The 26,585-nt window shown below is 38.9% G+C and overlaps 3 protein-coding genes across 3 annotated transcripts; 2 read left to right on the top strand and 1 right to left on the bottom strand.

Moving 5' to 3' along the window:
* Positions 1-3,704: 3,704 nt before the first annotated feature.
* hey1 (hes-related family bHLH transcription factor with YRPW motif 1) lies at positions 3,705-7,012 on the top strand. Its single transcript, XM_077196286.1, has 5 exons — positions 3,705-3,878; positions 4,161-4,236; positions 4,352-4,435; positions 4,995-5,076; positions 5,737-7,012. The coding sequence occupies exons 1-5, from the start codon at positions 3,793-3,795 to the stop codon at positions 6,369-6,371; spliced, it is 963 nt and encodes a 320-aa protein (XP_077052401.1). The 5' UTR covers positions 3,705-3,792; the 3' UTR covers positions 6,372-7,012.
* Positions 7,013-10,335: 3,323 nt separating this feature from the next.
* Positions 10,336-19,839, bottom strand: stmn2b (stathmin 2b). Its single transcript, XM_077196288.1, has 5 exons — positions 19,630-19,839; positions 13,026-13,121; positions 12,499-12,674; positions 12,202-12,393; positions 10,336-11,555 (listed from the first exon to the last, which is right to left on the bottom strand). The coding sequence occupies exons 1-5, from the start codon at positions 19,646-19,648 to the stop codon at positions 11,496-11,498; spliced, it is 543 nt and encodes a 180-aa protein (XP_077052403.1). The 5' UTR covers positions 19,649-19,839; the 3' UTR covers positions 10,336-11,495.
* Positions 19,823-24,748, top strand: LOC143702423 (uncharacterized). The gene is made up of 4 exons (XM_077196287.1): positions 19,823-22,384; positions 22,708-22,820; positions 22,950-23,035; positions 24,122-24,748. Exons 1-4 carry the CDS (start codon positions 22,184-22,186, stop codon positions 24,385-24,387), a joined length of 666 nt encoding a protein of 221 aa, XP_077052402.1. The 5' UTR covers positions 19,823-22,183; the 3' UTR covers positions 24,388-24,748.
* The last annotated feature ends 1,837 nt before the right edge of the window (positions 24,749-26,585 follow it).

Genomic DNA, 26,585 nt, shown 5'->3' on the forward strand with positions numbered 1-26,585 from the left:
TGTTGACATCACTTCAGAAGCTCTAGAGGAGACCCACTACTGATAGTATATTTTTCTCAGTAGAAAGATGCAGAAGACTCCAAAAGCCTTTTTGCCTTCGATTTAATATTATGTCTAGAAGAAACTTTTAAAAAATATATATCTTATTAATAATTGAAAGAAATAAAATTATTTTATACCAATTATTTTTTGTAGTACATTTTAGTTTTGTCCACATAATAGCCCTATATACACTATACAATACTGTACAATTTAAAGGTTTGGGGTTGTTGTTTCATATGTTTTTGAAAGAAGTATCTTATGCTCACTAAGGCTGAAATAAAGTAAAAACATTAATAATGTGAAATATTATTACAAATTCAAAAAACTGTTTTCTATTTTAATATATTATAAATTTTTATTTATTTGTTCCTGTGATGGCAACCCTGAATTTTTATCAGCCATTACTCCAGTCTTTAGTGTCACATGATCCTACAGACATCATTCTAATATGCTGATGAGAAACATTTCTTATTATTTTTTATAACATTTGTACTATTTAATATTTGTGTGGAAACTATGATACTTTTTCAGGATTCTTTGATGAATCAAAAGTTCAAAAGAGCAGCATTTATTTGAAATACAAATCTTTTGTACCATTATAAATGTCTTCACTGTCACTTTTGATCAATTTAATGCATCCATGCTGATTAAACGGTTTTTTTTTTTAATAATGGTATTATTACTTACCCCAGAAAATATTTTTCTTTGGTCCATTTTACAATCTGTCTGTCAAAGCTTTGGTATTTCTTACTTACAGGCACACACACACTTCTAAATATGCAGACAGGAGATGAAAGCTTGAGAGTTCAGAGACCCTTTCCCACCCGGAACTTAGTCCCTATAGGCTGATGTGTTCATGTGGATGACCACCCACCTCGAGTCACTCCACGACTTAAAACACCTAATTACGAGCACCTTACATGTGCGATCACAGCTTAAGCCAATATCAACCTTATATCAATGACCAAAGAATCCATCAAAAATCTTTTATCACACACTTAAAAATTACTTGGTGTAATAAAAAAATAACACACCCCATCAGGATTGAAGTCATTACCAACTTTGAATCTCAGCCTAAAAAAAATAGCTAAGCCATCAAAGCAGCCTTGTTCCAATTCTTAGGGAAGACAATAAGGGTGAAACTGCTTAATGCTGCATACTAAGTTAGGATACACAGAACTGGGATAACGCAAGGCTATTGGATGAAAAGACACAAATATGGGAGGAGACATCCGACAGATCATCATCATTCTGTAAAAAAAACACATACAAAGCAGCGGTGCATTTATCACAGATATGTAATTTCACTGGATCTGGAAGAGGAAAGGTCTTGCAATGCTCAGGGGTCAAAGTTGGATGACTTCAAAAGCATCTTTGCCACTCGGATGAGAGTAGAATCCGTCTCTATGTGTGTACACACACACAGGCACACTCCCACGAACATGCACAAATGGCACAATGCAAGGTGTCACATGTATCTTAGAGAATTAAGCTCCACTTCCTCTCTCAGTGAGAGAAACAAAGCCGCTCTTCCTCTTCTGTGTGGACTGAATGCATTGCTATTTATAAACAATAACATGTCCCCCTGCTGCTCCTCCTGAGGAGGACAGGATTGTTTAACACATTGTTTCAGGGACCTGAACATCTGTCTGCGCAAGACGCACGACGCCACGGCACAGCGTGAGGCAGCGGTGGCCAGACAGTCTGCAGCGATGCGATCACAGACCTGTTGCCCTCTTCTCAAACGACTGTAGAACATAAAGCAAGGAACACTAGCTAGTTTTGTGTTGCAATAGAAACACTGATGCTGATAAATGAGCTGTGATCCTCCAAATAGGCTGAGACATAACTCCTAAAAAGCAGCGTGTCCATTTTAAACCATCGTCTGCCTTCCTTGTGGGTAGACTAGGCTTCTTGGCATGGACATAAAGAGTCTGAAATGAAAACATGGCGACATGGAGACCCACTCGGAGGAGCAAAAACCTCAAGCTTGGAATGAGAAGAGGCTCTGGCATGCTTTGTGGGGGGAAATACTGTTGTGTTGTGGGCCCACACCTTCCAAAGGGAGCACTAATCACAACATGTGATGAGACACAAGAACAAAGACAAACGTCAGGAGAAAATAACAGCGTGGGAAACCTCTGTGAACTTGAGTTACAGCGACAAAAAGAGCCACCCCCATCCCAGGACACAGAGAAAAACACACATACGCGCACAAACGCGACGGCCCGTGATCCACCCCGCTGCCACCCCTCTCCGAGGAAGTTCATCCATGCCGTCGAGCCGAAGCTTTTAGCAATAACAACGTGAAATCAGCCAAAGAGCTTCCTCTCATTCATGTATGCAGAACCGATGACAATTAAGCATGATGTGCACGGGCTGATAAGGATCCAGCTGCCGCATATCAGCCAGAAGCACACATCAGCGTGAACTTGCTCTGTTCTATTGATTAGGAGCTCTTCTGATGCTCTTGCAAGTCAATAGGGGTCAATATATGATGGTTTTCACGTTAGTATGATTTTTTTTTTATTAACCTGTGATTTAGTTTGAAATTGTGAGTCTTGACTGACAGAATTATATTTTTAATGTTGCAGATATTTGTTTCAAAAATACTTTAATTGACTTTAATTGAATTTGAAATGAATTTCAACATAGATCCAGATATATTATTTGAATTAAGGGGTTAGTCAATATGTGAATATATATATATATATATATTAGGTTAAAATAAATAGAAAAGAAAATGAGGTTATAAAAGCGTATGTAGGATATAATGATTAAACAATAATTGGGAATATAGCATATTTACATTATATATACAACATAGGCTACATATTATATATAAGTTATATAATGGAAATAGAAACGTAGCCTATATGGCCTAATGGATTTATATAAAGAATTATTAAAAAAACTATTAACTATTTGAATTCTTGTATTTTTGTTAATTTGTATTGTAAATTTGTATTTTATGCTAATATATTTTAAGTACAAAATGCTGTTAAAATGCAAGGAAAAGTATATCAGTACATATAATTAGTATTACATTAAAATATTAGAATAATATTATATGCACTTGACAAGCTAATTGCAAGTGGAAAACCCTCGGGTTATTGCTGTGTAGCCTACTTGTTGTGCATGGTCTGTTTTAATTGCAGTGCACATTTGGGAATGCCGTCCAAGGTACATGTTCGAGCTTCATCGAGTAGCCTACATTTAGACTTAGACGAGGTAGCTTCCTCGTACACACTGCACTCCTTCGGATGAGTTAGTATTAGATTACAGGTTCACACGCTCACTCGCAGACCGCCCGTCGCCCCAACCAATTGCCCCATTCATTCCAGCGCCGGAGACGGCCGTCGCCCCTGATTGGTTATCAGCGTTCTGCTAAGAAACTTTCCCACGGCTTGCGCGTGCTGACAGCCGGCCAGCCACTCCTTTCAGCTGGGCTAGACAACACAAGCATCGGCGGAACCCATGGGCGGAGCTCCGCTCTCACGGACGAACATTCTATTGGCCCTTTGTTAAGCATATTCAAAAGAGGGGCGGGGCTAAACTGGGACGTTGACAACCGACATGCCACTCAACCCCAGACTTGTTCGCTGATTGGCTATCCACGAGCTCAGCTACGCCTGTCTTGGCGAGCTGCGGAGTTGAAATGATACCGTGGGAAAGCTTGTCGGTTCATACGGATGAACTTCAGTCTCACCTGACACACGCTGAGGATACGCTCTGAAATACTATCGAAAAATGAAGAGAAATCACGATTTCAGCTCCTCGGATAGTGAGCTCGATGAAAATATCGAAGTAGAGAAGGAGAGTGCTGACGAAAATGCGTAAGTTAGCTGTAATTTATTTGGGTTGTCTTGCTTTTTTGAGTAATGAAACGTTTAACTTGCGACCAAATGAAGAAAACAACCATACGACTCAATGTGGGCACATTTTATTTGAATCGCACACAAAATTAAGATTAATAATTCTAATTCAAATGTCTGTCAATTAGCCTATGTGGAATATTAGATAGAAACTCTTTTCCTTTAGATGTTGGTCAGGATCATATTTCATAATAAAAATCAAATGTATTGTGTTCATGTTCTTATGCATATTGTTTTTTAAAGCGGTGTGAATTCTCCACTCGGATCAATGTCTCCATCCACAACCTCTCAAGTGCAAGCGAGAAAACGTCGCAGAGGGGTAAGAGCGTTTTTCTTTGAAAAGTCCTGAAAACTGAATGTGCAAAGCTGAAAAAATGACTTTAACGTCCTCAAATGACTGTTAATAATGATGATTTCACATTCTGTTCGGACAGATCATTGAGAAGCGCCGTAGAGATCGGATAAATAACAGTCTGTCTGAGCTGCGCAGACTGGTGCCCAGCGCGTTTGAGAAACAGGTGAGTGTCAATCAACACCTGACTTTCACTGCAATCAAATGTCTAGTGTTCTAACTGTCTAGATTTTATACAGAAGTCTCTTTACGGGATTAAAATCATGAAAAAGTCCTGAAATGTTGGCATGAGTAGTTTAGTCCTGTATTAATATTTAATTAAAAACATTTTGTTTTTAAAAATGATTATTAATATTTCATATAAACTTCAGAGTGGCATAACCAACATGCAGGATGCAATTTTTGTTGTCATGGCACAAGAAAACCTTAAAAACGAAGAGGACTTATTGAGATCCTTAAGATGATTTGTTTATCAGTCATTCAAGTTAAATATATATATATATATATATATATATACACCAATTTTGGGCCTTTTTGTGAAAAGGTATACATTTTCCCAAAATGAAACCAAAACAAGAACTTGGCACATGTGTTTAAAAAAAAAGAAAAGAAAAAAAAGGATTTCCTCTTTATCATCTCAGATATTCTTATTTGTCATTGAGCCATACAGTATACATTTATAGTCTTATCACTTAACTCATCAACACATCTGTTCTTGTTCTCAGGGCTCTGCTAAACTAGAAAAAGCAGAAATTTTGCAGATGACGGTAGATCATTTAAAGATGCTTCATGCAGCTGGAGGAAAAGGTAAGGTTTTTTCGCACTAGCATTTATTTGAATGAAAATACAAATTGCTGCCTTAAATTTTTAAGTACAATCAACTTGGATGTTTAAGTCATTTCAACTTAAATTACATTAAACTGACTTTAAAAAAAAATTGTTGAATCTCGTATAACTTTGTATAAGGTTGAAAATTGCTTAACTTATTTTAAGTTAAGGTTAAGCAGTGTAAAAACATATGTTGTCATAACTTATTAATCATATAATTTTTTTCAGTGTATTAATATAATAAGCATATGCTTTTTATATGCTTAACAAAACATTAACCATTGCTCTTTTTATGCATTATGATATTTTCAAACGATTTATTAATAATGAAAGTTTTCATAAAGTCTTACCAAAAATTATTGCCAGGTTTAATGTTGTGTGTAATCTTTCATTATGAGATCATCCAATGTTTGGGAATGTGCTCAAAGAAATTCCCTGAAAATAATTACTAACCCAGACTGAAACAGGACAAACTAGATGTGTAAAGACTCTTTTAATCTCTGTTGTTTATCTAGTGTCATTTCGGTTTCACTCTCAGCCCCTCCCAGTGTGATCTATTAACTGCACAGTGTTTCCTGTCATAAGCTGTAATCATTATGAGATCAGACCACTCACCAGCTCTCGTTCTCTCTCACACAGGTTACTTTGATGCTCACGCGCTGGCCATGGATTACCGCGGGCTGGGTTTCCGCGAGTGTCTGGCAGAGACGGCGCGTTACCTCAGTATCATCGAGGGCCTGGACAACACAGACCCCCTCCGCATCCGCCTGGTTTCACACCTGAACAGTTACGCCTCCCAGAGAGAAGCCCATTCGGGTTTGGGCCACTTGGCGTGGGGCTCCGCATTCGGGACGCCGCCCGGCCACCTGGCCCACCACCTCCTCCTGCAACAACAGCAGGGGGCGCCACTCCCGCGCAGCACCAGCAGCCCTCCATCCTCGAATTCTTCATCGCCCTCCTCCTCCTCATCTTCATCCGCTGCCTCCACAGAGCCGCACGCCCCCAGCAGGCTGACCGGGACGGGGATTAGCGAGGCAGGGCAGACGGGACCGCTGAGGGTGCCGCCCAGTACCTCCCTGCCCCATGGCCTCACACCACCTACTACATCCAAGCTTTCTCCGCCCCTCCTGACATCACTCTCAAGCCTGTCAGCATTTCCCTTCCCACTGAGCGCATTTCCTCTGTTGTCCCCGAGTTCGCTGGGCCCCGCGGTTCCCTCCAGCAGCCTGGGGAAGCCCTATAGGCCCTGGAGCATGGAAATAGGAGCCTTCTGAACTCTGCAAAAACATGAACGCTGTGGACAGACAGACAGTCAGTTAGAAATGACTTTTCTCTGTAACATCTGACTATTTCAAAAAGATGGACACAACCGCAGAATTCCTCTCTGTACAAAGGGAAAGAGCGAATACAGAACCGATGTATTTATTCAAATGACCCTGTCTTTTGAAATCGTCCCGTCTCAGGTCGAGCAGAAATAAGATCTAGGGATGAGAGGGTTCTCGCTCATCAGTTCTGAACAAATCTAGTTCATTTTTCCCTCAGTGGAGAAATGTATGCTAGAGAGAGAGAGAGAGAGAGAGAGAGAGAGAGAGAGATGTTGGCTGTTAATGGAGTTTAACTCAAAACAGATTTAATTATATAAAGATAATAAAGGAATGATTTGATAACATGATGTGATATACTTGCATCTTCTCCTCCAGAATAAAAGGCAGGATTTTTCAGAGAATGATCTATCAAATTAGATTTTTTGGGGAAACCTGTTCAGCAGTTCTTTGATATTAGAAAATACTATGCAATGAAGTTGAGGTTTTCCAACTTTCCAACTGCACATATACAAAACCTATGCAACTGAACCTGTATTCCTCAGCTGAGTGTACGTTCTTTTTTTATAAAGATGTAAGTCTTTTAGGTCAGTGACCTGCAGTGTGTGTTTATTTGTTTAAAATGTAATGAATTTGTTGTTTGCAGGGATGGACCACTGGTACACCTTTACGGAGACAATCTAAATAGACAATCTCTCAGAACTGCACTAATGTAATTGTAGCAAAGGCTCTGTTAGGTTTGTTAATAGTAGAATTGAGCGCTTATAGGCATGTTCACCCTTCATGCCCCAAATCATCTCTCTCTCTCTCTCTCTCTCTCTCTCTCTCTCTCTCTCTCTCTCTCTCTCTCTCTCTCTCTCTCTCTCTCTCTCTCTCTCTCTTAGTTCACTGTAATTTGGAAAACCAGATCGTTTTTTTATGGTGATAGGGAATTTGCACTGGCAAATCATATAAGATTAGGGGAATAGATAGTACTGAAAGAGATGATGTGGTACTGTGCCTGTCCCTCACTAACCTGTGTGACTTTCCTGTAATAAAATGACACATGTAGCTAATAACCCTGGATTTGTGTGCTCATGTTACGATTTTTGATATTGTCATAGACACATTCAATACTGCGAATGCACAATATATTAATTGGTACCATAAGAGCATATTAAAGATTTTTGGTTTTGCATGCTCATTTCTTCTATTTTTACATTTATATTACCTTATGCCTTCATCTAACTCTTAATTAAAATGAATCTTTAAAAACACCAAGAATGTAATAAAAACGCTAAAAGTAATTTTGAACAAACCTTTAAAATTAATATTTACTTTTCATACTGTACATTATAATGTTATCATGGCTAAATGTAATTGGTTTAATTTTTGTTTTATTTTTAATTTATTTTAGATTTATTTAGATAGCCTACATTTTATAATTAGTATAATTAGAATATAATATAATTTAAATATTGGCCATAACGTGCAAATAATTATAACCTATCTATTTTACAAAATGCTACATTATAATGTTGTGATGCCTAAATTTAGTTTTAGCATTTAAATTGATCGGTTTGTGTGTATTATTATAATTAATGTTATATTTATTTGGATACATTTTAAAATTAATATAATTATAATATTATATCATTATTGGCCATAGTAGGAAAACACTGATCAACTATCTATTTTATGATGCCTAAATTCACTTTTAACATTTAAATTGATTGTTTTTTTTATTTACATTTACTTAGATACATTTTATTATGAATATAATTATAATATAACTTTAATTATTGGCCATAGTATTCAAATAATCAACTTATTGATATCAGCCGAAAATTTAAAATGGGTCCATTCCTAATCAAAATAATGATATATATTTGTAACAAAATGACCATTTTTACTGACATCTACATCGAAACGTCTTTTAGGACAAATCTCGCAGTCTGATAAAAACATTAAACAGTCACAGTAAACTGCATTCATACATTTTTATTGTCCAGATTTGTTGGTGTGCTTGAAATGTTCCAGTCACCCCTCTCTCACAGCACAGGTGGATATACATAAATAGGCCTTACATGTGATTTAATGCTTTGGGGAAGAATAGTTCCTTTCATGCCACTGCAGATTTCTATAGGGTTGAAACAATGCCTGTATGCGTGCGTTTTGAACTGATATCAAACACGGCCCAAGGGCCTCTCTGTGGCCTCTCTATGTATCCAGGAAGCCATTAACAGCCAATGGATATCCTGGACAATGGCAGCTTGGCTGGCCTGGACTGCACAGGGAGGAAAGAGAGAGGTACAGAGTGAGAAGAGAGGGAACGAGAGAGAAGGAGAAGTAGGAGGAGAGGGCCGCACAGTGCAGCTTTGTCCCAAAGCAATCACAGCAGCTCACTGAGCTCCTGGTGTGGAGCACTCCCACGCCACCACGGGTACTGCACTGCCAGCCAAACCCGTAAAACAGATTCCCACCTACACACAGCACACTGCCCAACACACTTCTTTATTTCTCTAGCTGCCTTTAAATGTATTTTAGAGGCTTTTATTGCATGTTTTTCCCCTCATTCCACGTAGAAGTGATGGTTGGATTCCCTACAACTGGAATATTAAGTAGATACTGTAGCAGTAAATGCTAGGCTTGGAATAGCATATACTACCCGTACTATTTATGCGGTACGCAAATTGTCTACATGCATAAAACACCTGGATGACCTATGATTTGCCGAAAAATGCAGTATATAGCAGAGCATACTGTGTTTGGTACTCTGTCCCAAACCACGAAATGCTTGATGAATGGACCAGAAATAATTTGTAATTATTTTTATCTTGCTATTTTACATTCTCGACTCATTATTTGGTTGAATTACCAAGGTTTTGGGGGGGTTTTTTTATACAAAATTGGTTGCAAAATGATTATATGTCCAAGATGAGCAAAATGAATACTGATTCATAAACTATGTTTTAAGAAATATTAGGCAGTACTGTAAGCTGTGCTGTGCAGTAGCCTATGCAGTAAGCCATGCACTTTACTATACTGTAATAACCATGTTTGAAATGGAATACTAACTGTACTAACTGTATACCTTTTTGTATGTTATATTTAAATAAGTAATTATTCGATGATAAATGTTTAAAGTAGTATCCCAGCTAACAAAAAAAAAATCTAATAACGTTCAGCTAACGTTGACATTAAGTTATAAAAATTAAAACATTTCAGGGGAGAAAAAACATTCCATGAATGAGCGTTAAAATATTTTTTTCTGTGTTTTTTTGAGAACATTATTAAAGCCCAGATAATTTTGAACAAATGTTCTATTAATGTCTCTGGAAAAACGTTAACGTTGAGAGAACCTTGCCAGAAGGTAGAACCCCTGTTAGCTGGCCTGGGATGCGACAACATTGCGACATTCCAAATTTTGTAACGTGAGCTCATCGTCTTGTTTTTAATGTTTATTCACATTTAGGGTAAAATATCAATAATTGACAACCTGATAAAATAACGAGTAAAGAAACATTTTAAAATTATTTATTAGGCTATTACTATTAGCCTACCTCTTGTTCAGTTCATCCTGCTTCTTCAAACAGTGGAAGGTGAAGTCGAACACACTGCACTCAAGATACATAATAAAATAACTATTGCATACTACAAATTTTGAAAGCAAATTTAGTGGATAATATACAGTAAGTATTGTTAGCATAAAGAATTTTCCCACACTATAATGCAAATATAGTATTGCTATTACGAGTTAAAGCATGTTTTTTTGCGAAGTCATTTATCGCCACCTGTTGGAAAACTAGGGTATTACACATTGTTATTTCTCACATTACGTTAATCACGTTTTTGTGCCGTGCCTACAACGTAGTTGTTACATTTGAAATCGAATTTTGTGTTTTGTATGAAATAAAAACGGACCCAAAGACAGATATTGTCATTCCAAGAAGCCCAAGCCTTTATTCACCACAGCTTGCTCCCAAAGTTACATGTGAAGGGAATAAAACACACAGCTGGAAGAGAAATATGAGGGTGGGCAGGTTTGTGACATTAAAGCAATAGCTATGGCACATTATAACACCGTCTACCCACACTGCACTTGACACACACACACTTACACACATCATCATCTTGCAATGTCCATTTTATTACCAGATATCAACCTGAAAATCTTTCAAGAATTAGAATGGGAGAACTTCAGTACACGTGATTCTCAAGATTAACTTGATGTTATGCTGTCAGCATAAATGCAACCCAGACTATGGTCAATCTGGGGTCAAGAGACATCGCATGATTTCGGCGTGGCTCAAACCGCAGCTCCTCTTGAGCAACATGTAAATTTTACCAAATTACACTGACCGAGTGCATATAAGTGTGTGTGTGTCTGTGTTTTGTGACTATATACCAGATGAATGTATAAAGAAAGAGCTAGAGATTCTTGTAAATGCTATGTTAGTGACCGGTTAGAGCTGTGTGTACTGTACTGTACTGTGGCGGCTTTTACTCTCTCCACATGGACATAGAGACACTAACATGACCATTGGGTTTAAAGAAGACGTTGCAAATGTCAGCTAGCCAGCAAACTCACAAACACCAAAGCCTGGTACAAGAGAAACTGTAGCAGATCAGAGAGAGAGAGAGAGAGAGAGAGAGAGAGAGAGAGAGAGAGAGAGGGGGGGGGGGGGGGGGGAACAGGTACACCCACTAAAAGATAAGAATACAGAGAGAGAAACTTATAAAATGGCACACCGCAATACTTTTCATCGTCTCATATAAAACAAATAGGAAGTATTTACAAAAAAAACACACCCACTTTGACTGGTTTCGAATTGATCAAAAACATTTTTTTTCTTTTTCTGGACTAATCATGTTCCTTTTGTCTTATGGACTATATCGGGGAGGATGCTGTTGGTGAGAGGGGCAGGGTTGATTCTTTTGGCCTGTCCGGGGCGGGGCAGGGGGGTGGGGTGCCAGAGGCTCTTTTCTACACAGGGCTGCAGTGGCAGGGGGAGAGGGGGTCTCTCTGGGGACGGGAGGTCGCAGGTATGGGGAGAGGGGGTGGGGTGATGGGACGGTGGGTGTAGAGAGATGTGCTCATGCTGTCAACTCTTCCATCAGCTCTTTGTTTCTGCGCACCAACTGAGCGTGCTTCTCCTGAAAGCACATAGAGAAATAACACAGGACATTTATCAGCAGTTTATAGCTTAAAGTTGATATAATGTTGATGAAAATGAAGAAAATACCATTCTTGTTTTTAAAATGCCTTTTGAAGTACTCTTTTACTGTATCGAAGTACTCTTTTATTGTACTGTAGTGCCCTCTTATGACAGAGAATCAGATTAGATTTGTATTTTTCTGAAGACAATGTGAGGTTTGATGTTGCATTGATGCTCATCCGGATGGTTGGCTGTATTTCTAGTGTGTTTTGGGTGGTTGTTTACAATAACCCCAATCAAAAGAGCCCACATTCAAGTCTCTATGATATTCTAGTCTCTATATATGACTCTGGCTCCTCCTTCGATGTAAGTTTGAGGATTGTTTGCTATAGTTTTATCTTCTGTCCTGTAAATATCGTAGAAATCAGATCATATTCACAGTTGCAGCATGCAACTCCTCAAAAAGTTTCAAGATATGGATCTTTTGTGGGACAAATTAAGCAGTTATTTTAAATTGTCATCATTTTTTAGTGTATTTATGTTTAAATACAGTAAATGCAGCCTTTGTGAGCATGTAACTTCTTTCAAAAACATAAAGAAATCGTACTGATTCCAAAAGTTTGACCGGTAGTGTAAGTCCTGACCTTCTCATGCAGTCGTTCCAGCATGGCTGCAAGGTGGGCTTCACGGTTCTCCTTGATCTGCTCCATCTTCATGATGAGTTTCTCCTCTGCCATCCTGCTGAAGTTGCTGTTCTCCTCCATGGCTTTCAGCAGGACGTCCCTCTCATGATCACGTTTCTCAGCCAGAGCCCTCAGGACTTGAGCCTCCTGGGACTGGAGGAATAAACAGGAATAAAACATTAAGGATAAAAATAATATAAATACATAATACAGATATATACAGTACAGATACATTATAAAAATAAATAGGTCACTCACTCTCCTCCTGTCCTCTGCGGCCTCCAGCTTCTTCTGGATGTCCTCCAGAGACATGTCCCTCTTTTTAGGAGGTGAAGTGATGCTGTAGCCCCCATCAGCCGTGGGAGAGGGTGGCTTCAGGATGACCTCAAAGGCCTGGCCAGAAGCCCGCTTGTTAATGGGCTTAACCTCCATGTCTGAGCATGCAAGACACAAAGTGAAATAGATGTTGTTTAGAAACTGCAGCATGTCTGGCAGCAAATAACCATCTACACATTGGTAGGGTTTGAGCATCCGGATCCATGCAATAAAATGCACAGACTGCTTATGCTTGTGAAATGAGCTTGTATAACTTTGTTATACAGCCATCCTAAACATTTATCAGACATTTATTTATCTATATTAGCTGTTAAGTTAATAAATGTGTAGTGCTGCTGGTACACATACAGGACAATAAAAAATAGATTATAAAGATCAAACAGAATGAGGTCTATAAAGCACAGCACATTATTGTATCTCATTACTGGTATTATATTTTCATTTCCTACCTTCAAACTCGCTCATGAGGTTCTTGCGTGCCTCTGGGTAGAGACAGGAGCAGATGAGGGAGACGAGGGAAAGCTCCTTCATCTTCTCTTTGTATGCTGCAGAGAGACACATCAAACTAAATATTGACCCAGATTCTCTCTCGCTGTTTTATGAATGATTATTCGAAACTGCATCGCCAACGTAGCAGAAAATAACCCAAATCATCCAGGTGTTCAACCAAGGGTAAACTGACTGATATAAAATATATATTTTAACACAATAAGTAGTTACAATATATGTAGATCAGTAGATATGTAGAATCTATCTATCTATCTATCTATCTATCTATCTATCTATCTATCTATCTATCTATCTATCTATCTATCTATCTATCTATCTATCTATCTATCTATCTATCTAGAGGGGAGAGAGAAACGGTAAATATAAAATAAAATAAAATGTATATATTACATATAAATATATATATATATATATATTTTACTATTATTGTTGTAAGTGTGTGTGTGTGTGTGTGTGTGTGTGTGTCTCTCTCTCTCTCTCTCTCTCTCTCTCTCTCTCTCTCTCTCTCTCTGTGTGTGTGTGTGTGTGTGTGTGTGTGTGTGTGTGTGTGTGTGTGTGTGTGTGTGTGTGTGTGTGTGTGTGTGTGTGTGTGTGTTTGGTAAAGCTATTATTGAATATAATACATCTACACTCAGGGGTCCACTGACTAAAATAAAACTAAAATATTAAAATTATTTAAATTATTTTTATTAAAGATTATTTATAATTAAATATTAATTATATTTAATTATACATAAAATTAATATTAGATTAATATTATCTTACATTAATTTGTATACACACACATGTAAATATATATTACAGAAATTAATATATATATATATTAGATTATTATTGTTTATTAGATATGTAAATTAAAATGAATGTGTATATATCCTAATTATTTACATTGTATATTAATATAATAATGTTTGATGCTTTTATTATTAAAAGTTTTTTATGCTGTATTATGTAAAAAAAATTGAAAATAAACCTATTATGTTAGAAATGTGATATTTTCATTGTAGAGGGTTTCACCCAGAGGTTGGGGTTCTGGGTGAGCGTTCCTGAGTCCAAAAACGATGACAAACCCCTAAAAAAAAATATTTCACATTACTGCCAATGTTTTCACTTGTGCTTTCTAAGGAAAACCAGCAGCATGATGTCCTCACATGCTCTGGTTTCCTACAATACAATGTTCCCCACAAGATCAACCCATCCCCCATCACCCAGCCATCAGCGTTACATTATTTATTAAAATCCATTTTTACTCTGACTACTGAGGGTGTGTGAGGGGAGTGAGTCGGCAAGACCAGAGAAGACTCGAGGCGAGACAGATTTCCAGATGGCTTTTTATGACGGCAAGACTGATCCTAACGCAATAATTCCTCATCCACAACTTCAGAATCATTTTTTTTTTTTTGCATTAAATGCTTAAGTGCAAACAAGTCTAAATTATACAACACATCAGTATGGCAGATGCTACATGAAGCATATTAATGTATCTGATTTTCCTTGAACACACAAGACAGCATTTATCAAAGCCAGTCCATTTGATTTATAAATCAATGTCTTGACAGCAGTGCTGTGTTGATGTTATCAAACTGTGCATGGTTGGGTTTCTCCAGCCAGATATCAGGCTGCTATCATGCTTTCCAGAACCAACCTACTTTCTTCACTCTTCGCCCAGAGGAGGATGGAAAAATCTGATCAACTCCCTCTCGCTCCCTGACGAGCTTATTAATCCCTCACAAACAGAGGATGGAGAAAACTGGGAAGGGAAGAAGGGGAGAGAATCACTGTGTTCACTCCCGCTAGGTTTAAAAGCCCTCAGGCAGGTTGCTTTTGGTGTAGGAGACTTTAATTAGTAATTACTGGAGCAAACCGTTTCTTCCGGTAAATTGAGGGGGTGGCAAAGGACCTCAGTAAGCATTTCTCTTCTGCTGTCTAGTCAGAGTGAGATAAGGACGATAGACAGCTCACTGAAGCAAGTAATTCAGGTCAGTCGGCTGGGGAGCAGGTGAAAAGGATCTCACACAGACGGATGAACCTGTGTGCAATACTGTGAGCTTATCTAGAGATTTTGCTGGAAAATTTCAGAGGGTTTGTAATTAGAAAAGAGTAGACACAGTAGCCACACCTTATAGGCTTGAGCTATAGCTATTGTGGCCACTGGTCAAAAAAGAGATTGATTATTGACATAATGGGGTTATATATTGTATTGTGTGTGTGTGTGTGTGTGTGTGTGTGTGTGTGTGTGTGTGTGTGTGTGTGTGTGTGTGTGTGTGTGTGTGTGTGTGTGTGTGTGAAATCCTTGTCCGTGTGGGGACATTTTTTGGTTACAGCTTAATCATACAGAGTGTTGTTTGTGATGGGTAGGGTTAGTGTACGGGGATAAAATATACAGTTTGTGCAGTTTAAAAATCATTATGTCTATGGTAAGTCTCCATAAAACATGAAGACACAACGCACGCACGTGTGTGTGTGTGTGTGTGTGTGTATGTGTCTGTCTGTGTGTGTGTGTGTGTGTGTGTGTGTGTGTGTGTGTGTGTGTGTGTGTGTGTGTGTGTGTGTGTGTGTGTGTGTGTGTGTGTGTGTGTGTGTGTGTGTGTGTGTGTGTGTGTGTGTGTGTGTGTGTGTGTGTGTGTGTGTGAAATCCTTGTCCGTGTGGGGACATTTTTTGGTTACAGCTTAATCATACAGAGTGTTGTTTGTGATGGGTAGGGTTAGTGTACGGGGATAAAATATACAGTTTGTGCAGTTTAAAAATCATTATGTCTATGGTAAGTCTCCATAAAACATGAAGACACAACGCACGCACGTGTGTGTGTGTGTGTGTGTGTGTATGTGTCTGTCTGTGTGTGTGTGTGTGTGTGTGTGTGTGGTGTGTGTGTGTGTGTGTGTGTGTGTGTGTGTGTGTGTGTGTGTGTGTGTGTGTGTGTGTGTGTGTGTGTGTGTGTGTGTGTGTGTGTGTGTGTGTGTGTGAAATCCTTGTCCGTGTGGGGACATTTTTTGGTTACAGCTTAATCATACAGAGTGTTGTTTGTGATGGGTAGGGTTAGTGTACGGGGATAAAATATACAGTTTGTGCAGTTTAAAAATCATTATGTCTATGGTAAGTCTCCATAAAACATGAAGACACAACGCACGCACGTGTGTGTGTGTGTGTGTATGTGTGTGTCTGTGTGTGTGTGTGTGTGTGTGTGTGTGTGTGTGTGTGTGTGTGTGTGTGTGTGTGTGTGTGTGTGTGTGTGTGTGTGTGTGTGTGTGTGTGTGTGTGTGTGTGTGTGTGTGTGTGTGTGTGTGTGTGTGTGAAATCCTTGTCCGTGTGGGGACATTTTTTGGTTACAGCTTAATCATACAGAGTGTTGTTTGTGATGGGTAGGGTTAGTGTACGGGGATAAAATATACAGTTTGTGCAGTTTAAAAATCATTATGTCTATGGTAAGTCTCCATAAAACATGAAGACACAACGCACGCACGCACGTGTGTGTGTGTGTGTGTGTGTGTGTGTGGGTGGTCTTGTAAACCCTAAATTATGGAGAAAAAATGTCACCACAAAGATGATAATATCCGAAATCCTTGTCCTTGTTGGGGCATTTTTTGGTCGCCATCAGGAAAAAAGCTTATAAATCATGTTCTTTTTTTTTGAAAATGTAAAAATGCAGAAAGGGTTATGGTAGGTTTAGAGTTAGGGATGAAATATACAATTTGTAGAGTATATAAAGCATTATGTCTCTGGAATGTCCCCGTAAAGCATGAAAATATTTTTGTTTTTCTATGCATTTTTTGCATGTAGCCTAATGAAACGTGTAGCTGTATTTGGCTTTTATTGTCAAATAATTTGTCAGATAAATACCTTAACCAAGTTTAGTATTTTGTTCTTCCCTCATATTTAAAATAGTTAAAAAATAATATTTCCCTCATATTTTGATGGGTCAATCAAACCTGTATAAATCATTATAAACAGATATCCCCTCCGAACATATATATACACACACATACACACATGTTGAAATGTATGACATATAAATTTATATAAGATAATATGATGCTAATTTTATACTGTAAAGTTGATAATTTTTTAAACATATTACATGAAGTAATTCTAATTCTCTGTAGCCTATTTTGGCCTGTCTGATATATCATTCCATGCATTACAGTGATACAGACCATGCACTGCATTTGTAACATTAGGTAGAAAAAAAAGTGCATTCCTCAAAATTTTGCCATCAGGATCTACGGCCCAGTGGACAAGCGAAAAGTCCTTTGTGTGGTTTGTTTGATAATGCATCAGCATGCCCACCCTGGAAATCAATAATGGCTCCTCCCATCTCTCTCATTCTCTCTCACACATATGCTCTGGCCACCGAAGCTGGACAAATGCCTTTCAATGTTCAATAGTGATCATCATTACATCTGTTCACACTGAAAACCACTTCATTTTAATCAGTAAAACAGACTTGAGTCCATTTGAAACTTTTAAGTAAAATGACTACGGCAATATGGCATTATATAGGGTATATGTGTATGCTATGTAATATATTTATCATATGGTTGACATTAAAACCTAAAAAGAATTTATCTTAAAAAGCAATGGCCCCACCCCACTGCGGAGCATTGCTGAATGTGTATGTTTGAACTTCCTGTTAGGTTACCGATTAATGGGGCTTGATTGGATTAGTCATACTGCTTTCACATATCCAGTTATCTTAAATGATAAACGTGCATGGTGGGGGTTACATGAGGAGATCTTTAAAGTAGTTAAGACAAAGACAGGCACCTGGCAGCTCAGTTTTGATCAATGATATGCGATACTGACAGGTAAAAATGATATGGTTGCCAATTATCCAATTGTTACTGTAATTAAAATGCATAGTTAAAAGGATAATTAAATAAGCCATGCTTTTAAATTAGCTAGTCTTAATGAGAGAGCTGGTTTCTGACTCATTTTCTTGTTTTCATCTGGTGTATGGTGCAGACAAACGAACCAAGGTCGTTCTGTAGGCTCTTTTAAGCCCTATAAATATTCCAAGTGTATTGATTATATTGATTGACATGTTCTTTCTCATTAGCGGAAGGAATCCCACAGGCATTTGTCTGGGCATTTCTTGTGTGTTCTGTGAAATGAAATGAAATGAAATATCCTTAAGACAATGCCCCATGTAATTGCATTGCATGGTAGGATTAAGTGTAAATTACTGGTATTCCACAAAACAGATGTCTCTCCAACATTTTAAGTGACATGACAGCTAGAACAGAGACATTCACCCTCAGTCCAGCAGTGCCCTGCCCTGCAGGCGCCTCAAAATGATGCGATAAAGCCGACTCACGCCTTGCCTATGGTATGCCCCAGTTTGGCCACCTACAACATAATCCAGAATCACAACAGCACTGAGACATGCTTACCGGCGAGACGACTTCAGCCCTGACACACTTCCATTTAAAACATCAATCATCTGATACTGCAATCTTCCTCTCATATGCCGCTTTAATGGTGTGAACGGAAGGATGCACATACAAATCCACAATTACACATTAAAAACTTGTTTAATCATCAAGAAGGGTTTTTGGGGTTAAATAATGGCATGTGCTGGCAGATGTATGTCACAAAAATATATTAAAGGTGTGAGAACAGATTCTTATTTGCCAATTATAAATAAGGTAATATAAAAATGCCAGTGTGTCGTTTTTTGATAAACCCACCAGAGTCCCCAAATCAGTGCAAAACACTGAAATTAAACTAATTCATTTATTATTTCTGATCATTTCCAAAAATTAAAGAATTCCATGTCCTACTGTATAATAAACATCCCTGCGTGAATAAAAACAACAGTTTGAAAAAAGCTATTCAGTTTGCAATTCATGTCGTATTTCACTATTACGGCTTTGTTTGGCAATAAATATACCATCCACACCTATCTAATTTAATTAAAAAGGATAGAAATATCGTATATAGAGGATGTCCAAAGCTCTGAACTGTTCCGAGTTAGGCATTGTCAGGTTTTATTGGATTTTCTGAAGGCTGAAACACAGAGCTGGATCTTGGGTGGGGTCTTTCTGCATTATGCTGGAGATATGAGCCGGCAGGTGCAGTGACACCATAAGAAAATCATTTTATGACTTTTAAAACATATTACGGTATATTTTAAAAGAAGTGTGCTGTATATCAACACAATTTAATGATTTTTCGCATGTATAAAGTACCCTCGTTTTCTATGTAAAGGTGAGTAGGCAGCCTGGGTGCACCCAAAACGCACAGCCATATTTGAAAATAAAACAGTATGGGGTGTTAAGAGAACGCAGATTTATTTATCTAAGAAATTACCCAGACAGTAATTTAAATCCCTTTGTGTGTGTGTGTGTGTGTGTGTGTGTGTGTGTGTGTGTGTGTGTGTGTGTGTGTGTGTGTGTGTGTGTGTGGGTGTGTTTTTTTTTTTTTTTTTTAGCTAAATGACTTTTGTCTCCTGCATCGGGATCTTTTGTGCGCGCGACAGCATCTCTCAGCATCCTGCATCAAAGATACATGAACCGGCGAACAAAATGAAGGAAGGTTTGTCTTACCGATAGCAGTTTTGGCCATGGCTGGGGTTGTTGCGGTGACTGGTGCGTCTCAGCTCTGTTTCGGTGGCGAGGAACTGGTTCGCTATGATAAGGCACTGAGTCAGCAGAACGGCGCTCTGAGGGAAAGAGTGCGCGAGAGCAGCTTCGGGAATTATGAGCGTGCGTGTGTTCAATCAGATTGGCTGCTGTTGTACCTTCACGCGCAGCTCTAAGTAAAAGGCTGTCGCGCGCAGGCTCTAATGTACCGGAGGATGTCAACGGTGAGGAGCTTACAAGGTGACTAATTGAGTCTCCCCCCTTCCCAGAAATGGTGCAGACCGTTCATGCACAGCGCTCATTGATTTATTCATTTTATATGATATAGCCTATACTATCAAAGACGGTGGAAACGTTTGTAACTTGCATTTATGGTATTTCAAACAGTAAACTACCACTGATAATCTCGTATGGATTGTAATGGCTGTCTTCTGCCATCACTGGTTGATGGAAGCTCTGTCTTATAACAGTAATATTGGCCTATTCATTGTTAGATATGCTACGCACTTGTATTTTAGAATACATTTTACATTCATATGGCAGTAGCACCGGCAAAGCAGCACTGGGACACAAAGTGCCCCTTTCAGCACTAAGGGTCCCTTAGATTAAATGGGTGATGTGATGTTCCTCAATAATATTTATCAATATTATTTAGTTATTGCTAAAATATTTAATTTCCCTCTTTAAATTATTACAGTGACTCTATAACATCAGAATATGTTTAGAAATATTGAATCAATGTATTTGGTAAATCTATTTAGCAGATTAAATGAATTAATGAATGAATTAATTAATGTATGTATGTATTACTTTCAGGTTCCAGGGAGGGCCTAAGAAATGACAGCATAAACAAATAACAAGAGCACTAAATGCATTGACAGTATTATTAACATCAGAGTAAGTTTTGGTGTAATACTAATATAAGTGCATTGAAGAAATACAAAATTATAAACACTTCTTTACCAATAATAAATATGCTCATGTCACATTCAGCCATGATGTATCACTACATCAACATGCACATCCAGTTCAGCTCCCATTAGAAATGCACATGGCTTGCAAGCATCAATTATGAAGGAAGCAAAGTCTGCACAATAAATAATAAAAGTTTGGCTCTCTGAACAAATCGGTTTAGAAATTGCACAGCAGAAAATGAAGGACTGCAAGGGTTGCATTAGGCTACTAGAGGAGACCCCTGTATTTTACAGTGTACAATGGTCAGATTAAATAATCCATTGGTCAAATTGGCATTTCTGAGCCAAGCAATCCGGCAGTCTCTTGATTTAAATAACAATATATTAATATCTTCATGTTTTCATTGTTATTTTTCATTGCTTCTAAACTGAAGCCTAAATTCTTTATGGATCTGATAGCCAGTCTACTATCTATCAGACATGCCAGCTCAGGGTCACGCCTAAACATTCACGATCAAGACGTACTGCATTATCATTTTCAACCACTAGGTGGCAATAGATCCTCAATTAAGGAAAAGTGAGCAGTTTATAGCCAAACATTTAAACTTGAGAAATCTCTTAAGGCAAGACAAAGCTGTACTAATCTTAAAGCTGCTGCTGGCTATGTTGAATTACCTAAACATTAAAAGCACATAGGCAATGAACCATATATCTGAAGTCATTCATTAATCAAAATAATGCCCTTGATGAATTTAAAGCTGCAGTCTGTAGTTTTCCCTCTTTGTCACCATCTCTGTTCAAAATCTGCAGTTATTCACGGAATTATCAACTTTATGTGGGTTGTGCCTCAGCACGGCACTGCGCTGATGAATCCAATGTTTTGAGGAGAATGTGCGGCTGTCAGTCACCGCGCCGGTGTGGATCCTGTGGCTAATCCACGCCCCCTCCATTCACTCGGACTCTCCAGTAGCAGTTTTAACAAGTGACATGGGCATCTGACACACAGAAGCCAATGGCACATGTCACTATGCGTATTGGCACATCCGGTGGCACATCCGGTCTCCATTGGCATGTGCCAGTGGATAGTGATGTGTCACTGACATTATTGGCATGTGCCAGTGGATAGTGACATGTGTCACTGACATTATCGCAGAACACTGACACTGTCGCGGAACAGGTTGCCGTCTTGTGACACCTCAGTAGTGATTGACAGATGAGCTGAGCTCCTATAGCCTACTGACGTAATTGTGAAACAAACGCCTATATAAATAGCCAATTTTCGTGATCTTTTTTAAATATATGTCAATTAAACGCTTTAAAGTCAGTATTTTTTTTTCTCAAACATGTCAGTTTGTGACATATTGTGACAGTTGAGGAACATCTACGGGTAGGGTGGCCATACGTCCGGATTTTGGCCGGACAGTACGGATTTTAAGCCCCCTGGCCGGCGCAGCCTCAAGCCGGACACTCATTTGTCCTCCTTTTTGGAGTTGCGCTGAATTGACCTTTCGCCGGCCCCTCCCCCAAAACGGCCATTGTCCAATCCCACATCATAGCAACGGTTACTATGTGAGCAGGCCCGTCAAACATTGACTCCAAGCAAGATGGTGAAGCGGTGCGCTCACGGCGTTTGTAAATCGGACACTAGGTACCCCGAGAGATTGTCTGGAGGAGTTGTGTTCTTTCCGTTCCCAAAGCCGAAAACACAATGTGAGCGGTGCCTACAATGGATCAAACAGTGTGGACGGCCTCACTCCCAGTTAAATGTATCGAACATTACGAAGCATAGTTACGTATGCTCAAAGGTAAGGCTAACAGCTAACTAGTTAACTTACAGTGTTGTCTAGATCTAACGTTACTAACTAGAGGCAAGAACACAAATTGGACCAAAGTTATAATTACCATGGATATCATTGCCAGAATGTTAACTACTCTCTTAAGCTAAGTTTAACGAGCCATTTAGCTTTAGCCAACATTAGTTAACATGTTAGCTAATGCTAGCTACATTAGCTGCTGTTGTGTTGGGTCTTTGAGCTCCCCAACTTTATTTTTCGTCAGTTTACAACAAAGTCGAACATAGCGCCCCAACAAGCAACTTTAAATAATTTTGTTTTTATCTTTCATGTAGCATTTTATGAACGGAAAACCTACCCCTGAGTTCCCCAATCCCGTAAATGCTGTGCAAGAGCCTAACCCAACTAAGGAGAAGCTTGGAGGCTGCCGAAAGTCGCCCAAAAAACGGTAGGCCTATTTATAAATATGTATGTTGATAAGCACTAATGGTAATAGTGCTTATCAACATGTTACATTCATATGTTACTGTAAATAAGTTAAAGGGTGATGATGCTCATGTATAAAACGTGTGTGCAGACCTAGAGTCTGTGTGCAGGATGCCTCCTCCGGTTCCACCTCCACTACTGATGCAGGAGAGAGTCAACAACATGCTGTTGAAAGTGGTGAGTGGAACGCATTTTTCACATTACTACTGACGTAAATGTATTTATTGTATTCTTTTCCATTTTCAGTTTAACTTTTGCCAAAAGTAACTCTTAGTAGTGTAACTCAGTTAAAAAAATTAACAGTAATATGTAATCCAAATATATAGAGAGTCAACAACATGCTGTTGAGTAATATAGAATATATTACAATGTTAAAGTAACTTGCTCAACACTGCGAACCAAACAATAGAACAAAATAAGAATCACTGGCACATAATATAGTAGTTAAAGAAGAATGCATCAATCATTTTTTCCCATTTTGCAACATCAAAGTGTATTCTCTCTAGGTTGTACTCTTCTTCACATTTAACAAAGAAATCACATCAGGACATACCTGAGAGACCAAGCTGCCCCATTATTTGATAATGATGGGTATGACACTCTTTTAATTTATAGCTGCCATCAGCCTGCTTGCAATGGTAGGGACACTCTGTGAAGCTATTCTTGGAAGGACACTTAATTTCTAAAAGCCCGTAGTTTGAGCTTTCACTCCCTTTCTCTATCACCTTGCGGTCAGGTGACGTACCAAGGTGTGGGGCATTGGGATTTACAACAAAACCACATGGATACACTAGATGACCTGTGAGCTTGGTGTAATGTATCGCTGCTATAGGCTCTTGTTCTATGCCTCTTTTCATGGCCTTAGTTTGAACTGATCCTGCGCTCTTTAAACTTTTAGCTAGTTTTTCATGGTCAGCTCTCCTAGATTAGATTCTTTTAAAAGAAGTTGATGTGATTCGGCCAGACCTTTCGTTAAACCATAAGTTATTTGTGCTCTGTTCTCTGGTCTCCTGTTCCAGAGCTATAGAATCGGGCAAAGAAATGCTCAGTTCTGTGTAATGATGCATGGCACTTTCATTCAGCACTGTGCAGAAGCCGGTAGGTTGGGATGGCAGGGGAAAGTTGGGCAGGTCATCTGGTTGTCTAACTGTAGCTCCTCCAGGGTCAACACAAGGCTCTCCAATTTGACTAACCAATGGCAGCTGTAAAAGGTGAGAACAATAAATTATAAGCATTAATGTGCAAACATATTTTTCTTTACAGAGAGTCCTGAACACCCCCCACTTCCTGGATGCCAGCTGGAAAGGGAGCCTGAGGAGGAGCAGTCCTGTCAGAGCACTGAAAAGGAGAAGGAATTGGAAGCAGTAAACAACAACATTAAATTGCAATTGTCTTTACAAGAAACTGAATTAAAAAGCCTTAAAGCACATATTGGCACATTTAAAAAGAAAACTCTAACACCTGAACTTCTTCAAAGCAGTGAAATCCACAAGATGTTGGAATACAGTACAGGGTTTACATATGAATGATTCAATCAACTGTGCACAATATTTGACATTCCAAATGATCCACACACCACTCAAATACATGTACCCCTAAACTACAAGCACAATGATTGGCAAATAGCAGAGATGCCCCTCCGTACCCAGTTGCTGTTTGTTTTAATGAAACTCCGCAACAACAAAGACTTAAAAAGCCTTGCCTTCAGGTTTAATATAAACATGCAAGCAGCAAGTAATATTTTCAATTCTGGGATTCATTATATGTTTGATGTATTAGGTGAATTACCAATTTGGCCTCATTGAGACGTCATAACACAAAACATGCCAGAAAATTACAAAGTAGACTACCTGATCACATATGCAATATTAGACTGCACAGAGCTAAAAATGGAAAAAGCCAACATCACTGGTGTTGCAAAGCCAGAGCTATTCAAACTACAAAAGTACAAACACACTAAAATCACTAGTTGCCTGTGACCCCCGTGGTGCTGTGATTTTTTCATCTGCCCTGTTTACAGGAGCAATGTCAGACAAGGAGATAGTCAGGCAGTGTGGCATCCTCCCGCTACTAGAGAAACTTATAGACAGTGGCTATTTGCAAAGAGGGGATGGCATTATGGCTGATAAGGGCTTTTTAATCGAGGAAGAGGTACAGGCACTTGGACTGAAGTTAAACCTGCCACCGTTTTCAAGGTCTGAGAGGCAAATGCCAGCTGGGGATGTGCAGGTGACAAAGCGCATTGCAAAGCACAGGGTGCATTTAGAGAGGGCCATCGCTAAAATAAAAAAATTCAAGATAGTGTCAGGCAAAATTCCTAATACACGGTTAGGGATTATAAATCACATCTGGTATGTGGTGAGCATGCTTTCAAACTTCTAGCCACACATACTAAAGTAAGAGGCAGTCAGGGACAGTAGTAGCAAAACATGAAAACAAAGTATTGCTACATGATATATTACAAATGTTTTCACTGTTATTTTTACTGCATTTTGTAAGCCTGCAATAGTAAAGTCCTATAAACAGATTTCTGGATACTATGTGGTTCAATCCTTGTTTAATGTGTTTTTGTGTCTGTGGATAATATGTCAGGCTAATGAATTTTTTTTTTTTTACATTGTAAAACCATTTAAAATTGTAACTTCATGATTTTACTGAAATCCCAATAGACCTGTGAGGGAAAATCTTTTCTACAACAGTAAGTAATGCTACTATTGATTCTGACTGGTTTGTTTACATCTTTGATTGTTCATCTTACCTGGTGGCTTAGACCGCACCCCAATGCATATTTCCTGCCTTCAATTTCTACCTCTGGTGCAGCTTCATTAGCTATGTAGCTTATAGGTGCATCAGTCATCTCCCTCAGTAGACCATGTACTTCTGTCCCTAACTCTTTCCTATAACAATACATGCTGTTGAGTATTATCATGTGACAGTACACAGAAAAATATTCAGAACAGTGTGATGGTACATAATGGTGTTGATGTAGAATACATGGAAAGTTGGGGGGAGTTGGACGTACTTATTATGAACGTAACTGGACATGATGGGTTTACTGGACAAAATAGCTACTCGGAATAGCCAATAATAGACCATAACATATGAAAGAGAACTTACCCGGCACTGCAAGAGCATGACTGGTCCACAAGACTGTGCTGGTTGCATTTGATGTACAGGTCATGGGGTTTCTCCGATTTCGCTTGAGACCGGTAAGCATTAGCCTCGATAGTAGTCGTGTCTCCTTCATTCCGTATTTTTATATGTTGAATATATCCCCCCACTGCGTACTGTAACCCCTTTTGCCTCGATCTGGAGGATATCGCGGAGGTATTTGCCCAAAAAAGGTCACTGACACGCACGGGTACACCTCTTCTCGTCATGGCAATCTGTCGAGCTGGTCGTGTTTGACCATTTGTTTGTCGGACGTAGCAACAGTAACTAAGGGGGGCGGGGCTCGGCGAAAGGCTAATTGTTTAAAGAAAAGTAACCTATAAAAAACCTTCATATTGATAGCGGCTTCCTGGTGGCCGTAAATTAGTTAAAATCTCCTGGAATCTAGAGCCGCGCATGCGAGACAGAACATACTGTATGTGCTCCAAACCGTGCAGCGCGCGGCAGAGAGCGAAAGATCTTGCGTGCCCTCAGCACAAACCCCCATCCCATTTACTTATACTCATCTGGCTTTAATATTTTACAAATACATTTAAGGAATTATGTAATAAGAAAT

Source organism: Siphateles boraxobius, unplaced genomic scaffold (assembly GCF_051911475.1).
Source record: "Siphateles boraxobius isolate OS27281-9 unplaced genomic scaffold, OSU_SipBor_1 35, whole genome shotgun sequence".
NCBI classification, from domain to species: domain Eukaryota; kingdom Metazoa; phylum Chordata; class Actinopteri; order Cypriniformes; family Leuciscidae; genus Siphateles; species Siphateles boraxobius.

Excerpts from the sequence above, each read along its gene's own strand:
- stmn2b (XM_077196288.1), bottom strand. Across the intron at positions 12,394-12,498 it reads CCGCAGAGGACAGGAGGAGA|TCCCAGGAGGCTCAAGTCCT; the intron begins GTGAGTGACCTA and ends TTATTCCTCCAG. Across the intron at positions 11,556-12,201 it reads TGGAACGACTGCATGAGAAG|GAGAAGCACGCTCAGTTGGT; the intron begins GTCAGGACTTAC and ends ATGTGCTTTCAG.
- hey1 (XM_077196286.1), top strand. The coding sequence starts at position 3,793 with ATGAAGAGAAATCACGATTTCAGCTCCTCGGATAGTGAGCTCGATGAA. Across the intron at positions 3,879-4,160 it reads GAGAGTGCTGACGAAAATGC|CGGTGTGAATTCTCCACTCG; the intron begins GTAAGTTAGCTG and ends TGTTTTTTAAAG. Across the intron at positions 4,237-4,351 it reads CGAGAAAACGTCGCAGAGGG|ATCATTGAGAAGCGCCGTAG; the intron begins GTAAGAGCGTTT and ends CTGTTCGGACAG.
- LOC143702423 (XM_077196287.1), top strand. The coding sequence starts at position 22,184 with ATGGTGAAGCGGTGCGCTCACGGCGTTTGTAAATCGGACACTAGGTAC. Across the intron at positions 22,821-22,949 it reads CGAAAGTCGCCCAAAAAACG|ACCTAGAGTCTGTGTGCAGG; the intron begins GTAGGCCTATTT and ends ACGTGTGTGCAG. Across the intron at positions 23,036-24,121 it reads ACAACATGCTGTTGAAAGTG|AGAGTCCTGAACACCCCCCA; the intron begins GTGAGTGGAACG and ends TTTTCTTTACAG.